Below are 12227 nucleotides of genomic sequence, written 5' to 3' on the forward strand. Positions count from 1 at the left end.
TGATTCGGGAGACTCCAAAATTTTAGGTATTCAATATACCATGAAGAGAACCGAGTCTTTCCCCTTTTGTTATGTCATGGCATGAAGACCCACTAATTACCATCAAGTAATTAACATGGGCTTAAGAATGCCCCTCTTTTTGGAATCATGTAAAGAAAACTCCACCCTCTTTGGAATATCCCCATCAGTTCAATTTATACTGATTTGATTTAAAACCTCAAGTAGAAACGAATTGTATGCTAACTCATTTAGCTAAATTGGATGGTGGATCTAACTAAGATATAGAACAGGAAGCCTCAGTTGTTGGCTGCGGGCTACCCCCCCCCCCCTGCAATCTGAGCTGTATAAAGGTATGAATAGAACTTTGGTTTTTCAAATAAATTTGAATTTTCTATGATGATCAGGATTATTATCATTTGAATGAGGAAAGGAAAGGTGATGGACTGTGCGTTTCTCTGTTTCTTTTGGAATTTAACTTTAAAGATACAAGGTCCATGCCTTTAAAGGAAGGTTCACATGGAATTATGTTAAGATTTAAGTTGAAATAAAATTTACTGTGTAGTTACTGATATGGATGGCACTTGTTCCAGACTTCCAGATAAATTTTAATAATAGCCCCCCATGATCTATGTAAAAGGAGTGCCCACTCATACATGGAGTAAATATAACTTTTTTTCCAAAATAATTTCACAACTTTCAGTTTGTAGGTAAGGTTTAACTATCATTCTTCTTTATTTTGGTCCAAGTTAATATTGAAAGCCTGAAGTGATGGTTAAAAAATGTTAAGTACCAAAATGCGAGAAACAAAAAAATTTACTCTACTTAACTAGAATATTCTCATGTGAACAAGTCTTATGTTTGTCCTTGGGTAACAAGATGATAAATAGAGACTTATCAGTGGGCGGAGACCGACATCTTGAACATGGATATTCAATTCAGAAATGATAAAAGAGTATGTGCAAGTCTAATTTATTTTGCAGATAATGTTGACTTGTCCCAAATAGTGAAAAGAGAGGAATCTTTTAAACAAGAATATTGCCTTTCTTGCAATGGGTACTATGAAATTTACATACTGTATATGTGTACAGGTATATGTACTGTAGGCCTGTACTGCCACCTGATATGTTTTTATCATTAAGACAGTATTTTTTTTTAAATCAAGAGCCAAATGCATTTTGCAAATGGTTGTTTTGTGAAATATTTTTTAAATGCTTCTTTCCAAAAGATGGTTGCCGAAGGCATTATGTTCTAGAGTTGTCAATCCCACTAAAGAACCGTTTGATGGATCGATTCTTGAAATGTGGAGAGTCCATCTAGTTTTAGACCCAAAATCAAGATGTTACAGGAATAAATCCAGTTGCATATGGTAGGGGATCCTAAAGCTACTCTAGATCAGTGTATGAAGCTGTGACTGCAGAGTGATGAACGATCCTATTCAATTTTTCTACAGATATGGATCTGCAAAAATCCTTGAATGCAGAGAAAATCAACAAATGTTTAGAATTTTGGATTTATATTCACCTTAATTTCATATTTTCTTATAATAACATGGACATATTTTAGAAATTGAGGCACAGGAAATACTATTTCTTTGCATGGTAAATCGAGTGTGTAGCTTTAGTACCCCTTCTACACCAGGCGGCGAAATCAAGAGGTGTTCGGAAAATACGACAGGATGTCATATTAATTAGTGAGTTTTGTGATATTTTCTTTTTGGTTAAGGATCTTTAGAATATTTATTACAAATTAGTGAAAGATAATTTGTTCAAATATTAAAATTGGCTTAGTTTTCATCATTTGAAAGCAAAGTGCATAGCTTTATACATGTAGTTTATCTAAATGAACTAACAAATATTTCGATCACATTTCAAAGACAGCTAGTTGCAAATGATAAGAATTTGTATTTTGAAAACAACTTCCCAAGATAGGCATTCTTATCAAAAGGTGGTTTCAGACCGCCTTGAAGTTCGTCAGTTCCAGGTATTCTCTGATCGGGAAATTTACCCCGATCAGAAAATACCAGGTATTTTGGTAATGTGAAAGCAAACTACGCGTAATTTCCCCGAAAGAAAATACCCGCTAAATAGTAGGTACTTGGCGAAATTACGAGAACTTTCGCGGGGATTTTTCCAAGGTCGCAGGTATTTTGGCAATGTGAAAGCAATTTACGGGAACTTTTAGCCCAGCGTGTTGTTGGGCGCGGGCGCCGTGGGTGGCTGCTGGGCTAGTGGTTTTGAATCTCGCGCCTTGCCTGCTTATTAGACCATACTGCGCATGCTCCTAACTTCAGGAATTTATTCCGAAGGGTATGTTTCGGGGCGGTGTGAATGCAGGAATAATTAATGGGTATTTTTTAGCCTAAAATGTTCTCGTAATTTAACAGGGATTCTTGTGATCGAGGCGGTTTGAAACCGCCTAATGATATCAGTTGGAAAAAAACTCACAACCAGGCCGGCCTGTAAGTTTTAAGCAATTCCTCAACATTTTCAACTAATGAAAACAATAACAGGATAAAAACATGAAAAGTATATTTTGTGGAAACCAGGAAATAGATCCAGCAGCTTTACATTGGACTTTAGTAGTGAAGTCGCGACGTGCTTGCTTGCAGGTATACTGAAGCAACAACTGTATCGTACTCTGAGCTGTGGAAACATGGAGAAATCTATCCATCTTGGAAAGTACAATCACTCTGTAAATATGCAAGCCTTTTAACAATCTAAATTTGAAATAGCAAACACAGTGTCATAAACTAAAGATGAGTCCCCTAGGGAATACTGCAGAGTAAATATGCAGCAAGTGGATGGGCGGAGTGAGGGAGGGGTCTACATGAAGGCAATACAGCTTCTCTGTTTATACATGAGTCCCGCTTACATCCAAAATCTAATTTTTTAAAATTATAACTCGTTTGAGATAAAGCAGTGGTTTAAGTCTAATTTTGTAGTTGTCTCATTTTGAGAGCTTGTTTTCTATAAACTAAAATTTTCTATATACCAGTGAAAACACATATACATGTATTTTCTTGACAGAATGAATGAAGAATAAGAAATCATGCTATCTGGATATGTTTTCATGCAGATATGATCTAATAAGATCATACAAACTGACAATTTTGGTGGTTTTGAAATTATATTCTGTACATAAGAGAATGGTTAGGAGCCCATCGCTTGAAAGTTACTGTTATAGTAACTTTGCCATTCAATGGTAACTACCATGGTAACAATGCTTAACAGCCAATCAGAATCATGGATTCCATGAAAGATACCATTGAATGGCAAAGTTAATATAATAGTAACTTTTATGCAACGGGACCCTGGTTTTCACCTGTTCACCCTTTCTATCTGATGTGAGATGTGAACAGGGCAAAGAACAAGTCTTACCGACCCTCTTCATATGATAGTAGTTCTAGGTTGTATACAAATATTTATGAACCTCTCATCTTAGTAAATACATAATTCCATAGTGAATGGACGGTGTGACCTTTGTATAGAATGTCATATAAACATTTCTTGGAGAAAGAGAAAGACCCTGTATTCAGGAGTGCTGTTGCAATTCTTGGTGACATGGCATTGATTAGGTTTTTAGGTGATGCCTTTTTAAAGGACAAGCCCACCCCAACAAAAAATGATTTGAATAAAAAGAGAAAAGTCCAAAAAGCATGGCACTGAAAATTTCATCAAAATCGGATGTAATATAAAAAAGTTATGACTTTTTAAAGTTTCACTTAATTTCACAATATACATTTACAAATATGCACATCCTGGTCGGTATGCAAATGAGGAGACTGATGACGTCATCCACTCACTATTTCTTTTGTATTTTGTTATATGAAATATGAAATATTCTAATTTTCTCCTCATTGTCAAGTGAAACAATGATTAATTTCTCCCTGAACATGTGGAATTAGCATTGTTTAATACTATATGGGTTCAGTCAAGATGGTACTTATTGTCAAATCTGTAAAAAAATGAAATATTGTATAATTCAAACAATAAAAAACAAAAGAAATAGTGAGTGAGGGATATCATTGACTGTTTCATTTGCATGTCACTATGTTGTGCATATCACTGTTTTGTGAAAAATAAGTGAAACTTTAAAATGTCATAACTTTCTTATTTTACATCCGATTTTGATGGAATTTTCAGCGTTGTGGTAGTTTGATTTTTCTCTATCTATTCAAATCAATATTTTTCTGGGGTGGACTTGACCTTTAAAGTTCTCCATAATAAAGTTGAGAAGTGCGAAAAAAGGGAGTCTCAACTGTGAAACATGTCCCAATCATGTGCATCATTTCGGTAGATGAATATTATCTCATTTATGCAAGGAAAAAGAATCATTTTTGTGAAATTTGACATAGATTTAATGGCCTGTATTTTAAACTCAGGTTTAAATCAAACCCTGGTTTAAAGTTGTGGTTTAAGTGGGGATAGCCAATCGAGGCACTAATCCCTAACAGTACACATCCAATTTATCAACTCATTTGACACTCAAATTGTTCATAATTGTCAGGGGAATGATAAATATGAAGTATTTATCATTATGAAAGCAAAAGGAATAAAAAAATTAAACATAAGAAATATACAATATAAACATATTTTTTTTAGTTTTGGCTCCCCATAATATTAGCATAGAGTTAGACCGTAGTCTTTGTTAAACCTGACTCAGAATACAGGCCATAGTCTTTATTTTAAAGACATAAATGTGATTATGATGATCAAATTTCATGTACGTGTATGCATGTACAAAGCATTTGGGAAAGAGGCCATCCGTCAACTGCTCTCACTTAACTCTAACTCCAAGAAACGCTGTTTATGTTTGAAGCTGATACCAAACCATAAATCTTATTGAATGTATCTCCCACAAAATCTTTCTTCTGACCATTCTGATGACAAGAATAGAAAGAACGCTAAATGGTTGAAGCTCTGTGAGCCAGCCAGCTAGCTGTGTAATCCATCATATGCGATACCGGTCTTCTTTTTGTACCCCAGAGCGTTTGACTTGTACCTCTAGTATTCCCATCGATGATCCTTTTTCACTTAGGGGTAGAGTGGAAGTGTGATCAAGTATATGCTAGCCTTTGTAGGAGGAAGGAAGATATGATGAATCTGTGTTCTGTTGTGAATTGATAAATTCTGTCTTGATCTTATCAGCGGCTCCGCAATACATCAGGATTTGGCCCGTCCCTGCGCAAATCCTACATACAGCCCTTTTTTCCATGCACAGTATCGTATGAAGGTTTCTTGTGAATTATGTTTAATATTTATAATGTTTGCTCCTTATCCTCTCACACAGTTTATTTGTTGTAGAAATCTGAGGCATTTTCAAAGAATCATAGGGTGTGTTTAATGTTGGTTTCGAAATATAAATGGCAACATGAATCGTGATTCAAAATGTGGTTACAAAACATGGATATTATAATGAGAAACAAAGGTTGTGTTCAATGTCCTCTATTCTTGGTCGTAAAAGTAAAAGTCTTTCAAATCGTGATTCGGAGGAAAATTTAAACATTGAAAAAGATATGTTAGTAAACGCGATCAACTCAAATTTTACGACCTTGAGCATCGCGAATGCGACATTGAACACTATTGAGTTTTGAAATGTGGTTAAATTTACTCTCGCAGTTGAAGCCTTTACAAACAGGTGTAAGAACAGACATTTGTTGTCGGGGTCAAACTGCGGACTAAAGCTGCGCTAACGAAAGCAGGAAATATATAAACAATCAGCATATAAACAGCTTTATATTTTCGACACTGAACAGTGCACCGCTGATCGTGTTTGTGTTTGATGTTTCATTATTGAGTTTTCAATCATGATCCATGTTTCCGTTTAAATTTGGAAACCGACATTGAACTCACCCAGTTGAACTGTTTTAGCAGTTTTTTTAATTTTTCTACATGGAAATGGACAGTCCATTGTTGTGATGATGCATCCTCTCAATTTTTTCTCTTTCTCCTTGGTTAAAAGTCTTACAGTGCTGTTTAAGACTATACCAAGAATCATTATTTAAATAAATGTTATTTAAGTCAAGAGGCATATTTCAACTAACAAGATTTATTCTTCTCCTGATGCTGCATCTATCACTATCAGTCTCTCTTGCAGTCATATCCGATGATATGTATATATATATGCTTACATTACAATTCATTTTGTTTTTTGTGTCTTTACAGAGACCTGAGTTATAATCAACTGGTGAAAATTGACCGAAAGGTGTTCCGTGGAGCTTCAGTAATCAGGGACTTGTAAGTACTATAACACAGTCTTTTCACAAACATGTGCATATGAATTCAAATCATCATTAAAAGGGATACCCCTGGCTGAAAATATATGGTTTGAATATTGAGTTGCATAAAATTTAAACCACAAAACACACAAATTTTCATCTATCTGTATTTCTAATTTTCTCTTAGTTGAATGATGTGTAATTCTACTTCACTCTATAAAAGTTTCTAAATTTGAAGCTAAAGGAGAAAAACCTATAAAGAGGAAAAACCTATTTCCAGAACATTTGATGATGTCACATTTCCCTTCGTTCCATCTCTTCTCCATTCTTTCTCATCATGTCCTTCTTCTTGAAGGCATGTGAATTGGATTGAATAGAATGTGAATCCCATCCTTGTCTGGCTTCTTTTATTTTGGCAAGGCTAACTATAATGGATCCAACAATTATTACCTTTTCTTCCAGAGTATTCCAACAATCTGAAGAGAAAAGTCGTCCACAATTATATAGAAATTGTTAATACTTTCCCCCGACCTCGAACATAGTCAGAAGAGGGAGAAACACACATCCAGCAAGTTAAAACCATTGAAAGGGTTTTTAAGAGGGGCTTATTCCTGTATTAGCATCACATGATCATACATAATTAAGCAGTATTGATGGCTATTCTTGATTGGTAGTACCCGATGATTACCACCTAAATATTGATATCCGTTCCTGCCCCCTCTTTGATACAATGCGATTAATAGGGTAAGGATTTACCAGTGCTTGGCGTTTTACAATGACATGGACTCAGTTCCGCAAGCTCACTTACGAAACAATGCGAAGACGTAGCAATTAGCATGATCTACTTGCGTCATGCACATCTTTACGGTACATGTAAGGATGCTTTAAAAAGTTTTGTTTTTACACATGGAAGAGCATTTCTTGGGACATTCTTGAATTGATGTTCGCCACTAATTCTTCATTCTTTGTTCAGAAATCATATGATTTCTTGGTTGCAATAAAAGGGTTCGAGATGCTAAAAATATCCATCTTAACATTTTTGGGATTTATACGGTACACTCTGAAAATCTAAACGACATATATATTCATTAGAATAACTCATGTTATTTCATAAAGGTGGATTTTGAAGTCTTTTGAAGTTAATCATTACAAGTTTTATGAAACTGGCTTTATGTGAGCTTGCCATTTAGTTTTATAAGCTATTCAACTCATAAAAGTCCGAATTGTAGGTTAATTGATCATGATCAGGAAAAAATTGAATAAAGAGATGAAAAGGCAATGTCCTAAGATTTATTAATTTCTGAGTGATTTGAATTGGCTTCAGGCTGTCAGCTATGAGTAATTCATGTCATATTCCCTTTTTATATTTGAATAATGATTTTTTTTTCTTAAACATGAAGATTTTTTTTTTTCAAATGCTAATGACTTTTTTTCTTAAAGGATTATCCCCTGTTAATCTTAACTGTATTATCTATTGTCATCTGAAAGCAAAATAAATCATCATTTGAAGAGTATAAACATTTCTTTGTCATGACTGTATGACATCCATTATGTTGTAATGGAATGGGAGTTCCCAGAGAATTGCTTTTCCAAACTTGTTACAGTTGCTTCCTTTTCTTCGCTGTTTCATCTGATTTATGACCCTAATCAAGCCAAGAAATTTTGAAGAAAGAGAACCAAAAAAAAAACCCCATGAAATTAGAAATGACAAATGGAAAAAATGAAGAAAGCAGATGGTGAATAGAGAATGATTTTGAAATGTTGGGATCATGAGATGAGTGCTGTTAAAAATTCCCTGTTATCAACTTACAGAAGCTATGTAGCACATTATAATAATCTTAAAGGCTCATGTTAAATTCAATACTATAGCAAAAGGATCCTCATGTCTGGCTGCTTTAGAGTTTTTTTTTTAAAACCTGCACTTTCCATCTTTCTCGAATTTGATGTTTTTTCGCATGTAGCACTTAATAAAATAGTTATGATGTTGCTTTCTGTGCTTTACAGATGTATCATATCCATGAATATTCATGAATGTATCATGGGTCATGAATGTAGACCATAGCAATTGCCTGAACTCATTTTTTAAGAATATACATATAGCAATAAATTGACTTTTTATTTTCTTTACAGACGGTTACACAACAACCAAATCGTCTGCATTATGAGTGGCTCTTTCAGACCCCTTAAACACATTGAAATTCTGTAAGTATCTGAGCTTGGTAATCTCCTTTCTGAAAACCCGAAGATAATTTAGATATAGCAAAGTACTGAAAATATTACAAAATAATGCTAGTTTCCATGATTCTCTTCCATAAATCGTAACTGATGATTCCAATAAATTATCTGGAGGCATGTTTGCATATTTCTTACTTGAGACGTTGGGATGTATGTGTATGAATTTTTTGATATCAGGTGTTAAATTGACGCCATAACAGAAAAAATAACTATTCTGAAGTAAATCCTATCAAAGATTCTACATTTTCTGGTTCATTGTTTTCTTTTCTCACCAAGTATTTCAAAGATTGGATGTGAAGATATACCCCCTTTTCATCGGGTTCATCCAGTATATGACCTGTATCTCATTAAATTGATCCGAGAACGATGGAAGAAACCCCATTGTTTATTGACGGAAATCAATTGATTAGAGTGGAAGGCTACGGATGTAATTAAGGCAGTGTATTAATGATATTTTACAAAGAACTTATTGACTTCCATATTGATTTAAAAGAGTGAGCTCTCACCCTAATGGTAATTCAATTTCACGACAAACCAGCATTGCATGAGTGGCATCCTGCAATTGAATGAATGGCATGTTCATTGTGAAATTTTCATATTGAAATTTTGAAAAAGACAAACTAACATTTCTTCAGATGAGATATAATTTACACCAGGCAGGGAATATACATTGTCTGAAATTTATATGTCACTGTTAATAAAACATCCAATCATCTTTAATACAGAGTCGGATTTTGCCTGAAGATATATTTAAGGATAAAATGAAAAATAAAATACATCCCCTCCATGTAATACTCAAGAATGGCCTGATTATGAGACTTACATGTAAAGTATTCTTTTTTAGGTGATTTTTTTTAATTCCCCGTTTGTATATTTTACCTTACCGGTATATAACATTCACTTTAATATAATTCATTGCATTTTGGTGCTGGATGTAGACAGTAATAAAAGCTCCTTCTTACACTCTACATGTAACTGTTTTATGACTGCGCAGTACCTTTTTCATGTTTATGAAACAAAGTTTTAATAATTGAGCAGGAAGGATGGGTGTGTCTCCTGTCAGTTCATTGTTATGATGCATACATTTTACACCATGCCGTAGTAGTAGTATCATCACCTTCATGGTCAATCATAATGCTAATTCTGGTTAAGGATGGGGTATGGTTCAATGAGTATATCCACTAGAAGGCGTTCGGTCTGTATCCTTTTAGCTTTCAGGGAGACAAATTTGTATAAGTTCGTTATGAGGGCACGGTCTAATTTGTGCGAGTTATCTCATTCATCGACTTACGAGTCTGTCTGGGTCTCTCCTTGAAATGCAATCGATAGGTCAGGGAATTCTGGGATATGATAACTCATAGAAATATGGCTAATTGGTTCTCATCCTCTACTTTGTCAAGGAAAATCAATTCTTGATGACTATTCACAAGAATTGTTTCATCTGTTAGAAATTTGTAATATGAAATACAAGGTTACTCCTGAAGATCTTATGCTATTATTTCAATATCTAAAATTCACTTTCACATTTTCCCAGAAATAAATATATGTGAAGTCACTGAGCATGTTAAAGATCTTTAGACATTACCGTGACAAGTAAGAAAATCACAACAAAGAAAATACCCCCATCTCCTCTTTTTAACATCAAATAATAAATGTTAAAAAGAATGATATGTAAATAATGCTTTCTTTTTATATCAGGGTTTCAATGATCATTATCATATATCACATTTTGTTTCAATATCTGAGTTGAATTCCCAGCTTGATTTACATTGCTAACAAAAGGAGTTCCATATGTTATAGTTATTTTTCTCTTGCTGAGCTGCATTCACATCACAAAATTGTTTTTACGTTTTTTTTCTGATGTCTGTTTTATTCTTCCAGATATCTGAATGACAACAATTTGACGACTCTCCGCAGTAGCAGTTTCACGCATATGAGTTTTCTTAAACAACTGTAAGTTTCCTCTTCCTTGTGTGACTGAAATGCTATACAAATATGAAGGAATTAAACAAAAAATATGTAAGCAATTTTCAAGTTGAAAATGGGTTTGCTTTATTAATATATTCATTAAAATTTGTTAATTTATCTCATGTTTTTGGACTCTTTATTTATAATTTATCTCTTTTAGACTTCTAAAAAGAATGTGTCTTATATTTTTAAATGCCTATTTTGGACAGCTCCAGAGCTACATGTAATAATTATTAAGTGGAGGTATGTACAAGTATAGAAATCAAAGTTTATTCTTGGAAATACTTTGCAGCAAATAGGTAATCAAGTTTTTGTATTTCTTATCCATTCTTTCTTCTTTTATTTAATGGGGGGGGGGGGGTAGTTTAACAGAAGAGAAAAGGAGAAGAACTTGACCTTACTTTTTTATTACAATTTTGAAACATTTGACCAATCCAAGATTTTCGTTCTTCTGAGACATTTATTTGTAACATGTATAGTTTGTCGGTGGATTCATTGCCAAAAAATCAGACATTGTTAACACTTTCCATCAATTTTGCCACATGAAAATTGATTGAAAGTGTCAACAATGTCTGATTCTTTTAAAATAGCATGAAATGCTTGAAGGGTTTAGGGTGCATGGTTTGAAACACATCTTCCACAATCATCGCAAATAGAAACCTTTATGCTATATACCTTCTCAAATAACTTGTTTTTTTAATGTGATGGGTAGAAGTTATTTGCATTGGGTAATTCAAGCATATCTTTGATACTTGTGCCTAATGTATCCTCTTTCAGATGAATCTATATTTGTTTCCATTAAATCTGGTGCCATGTTTGACGGAGTTCAAGAACATGATTCTGTTTCATGTTCAATATTTATTCAGGGAAGGGAGATGCAATGTTTGGTGTTCCAAAACTTTGCCATTATAGTTAGTGATGGGAGACAAATGGAGATTCAAACGAGGAAGGGATTGGATGAAATACATTATTGATTTTCTGTCAAAGCATGTCAAAATACAAATTACATTAATAGCATGACATAGCATAGTTGTCATGAATCTTTTGACGAAAAGTATTTTAGATGACAGCAGAGTTTGAGAGTTATTGTGACTTGGGCAAAGTCTTGGAATCTCTATACATCAATGAGATTTAGAAGACCATCTGAATTAAAAATTCTTATAAGTTTAAACAAAGTTATTTTCAGTTTGAATAATAAATGCGTAATGCAAAAACATGTTAAACTACATGTAAACAAACCAGCATTCTGTTTTATCCCAAACAACAATCATGATCATCATTCTACTGTAGGTTGTTGGTAATTTCTCTCAACTTCAAAATGCAGTTTCACATTTTCTTGTATATTCAGAGATGGGAGTGACAGGTGCAGCTACTCATAGTTTGTAAAACACTCTTCTGAAAATTATGAAAAGAGAAAATTAAGAATAGTTAGGAAGACCTGTGACATTTACCACATTAACATGAATCGCAGATCCTTATAGATAAAGGGTATGAATGAAATTTCAATGCCAGTTTAGATTCCGATAGGGACTTTGAGCTGCCTTGGTCGGTTTTGACGTCACTGAAACCTAACCATAATTGGATGGGGACGAAGGGGTTCACCGAAGTGATGAAAATGAGTAGAAGAATGAAGTCACATGATAGTACTGTTGAAATTGGTCTGTGTGATAAAAGGATTGATAGTTCTTAAGACAATACATTGTGAGCTTGGTCACGGTCAACGACCTGTAATTGCATTTTACCACCGTGATGGCTTGAGTGGAATGTATTTAGAAAAGAATGGGAAAGATGTGTGGACACCAAAAAC

At 34.0% G+C, this 12227-nt stretch overlaps 1 protein-coding gene across 4 annotated transcripts in view; it reads left to right on the forward strand.

Moving 5' to 3' along the window:
• Nucleotides 1-12227, forward strand: part of LOC129272457 (slit homolog 2 protein-like) — a 137985-nt gene that overhangs the window by 47211 nt on the left and 78547 nt on the right. For all 4 annotated transcript variants that reach the window (XM_064107454.1, XM_064107455.1, XM_064107457.1 and 1 more), the window contains 3 exons: nt 6165-6236; nt 8348-8419; nt 10334-10405. In XM_064107454.1, the coding sequence (XP_063963524.1) occupies nt 6165-6236; nt 8348-8419; nt 10334-10405 (216 nt within the window). The remainder of the gene's footprint in view (nt 1-6164; nt 6237-8347; nt 8420-10333; nt 10406-12227) is intronic.

This window comes from Lytechinus pictus, chromosome 12 (genome assembly GCF_037042905.1).
Source record: "Lytechinus pictus isolate F3 Inbred chromosome 12, Lp3.0, whole genome shotgun sequence".
NCBI lineage: Eukaryota > Metazoa > Echinodermata > Echinoidea > Temnopleuroida > Toxopneustidae > Lytechinus > Lytechinus pictus.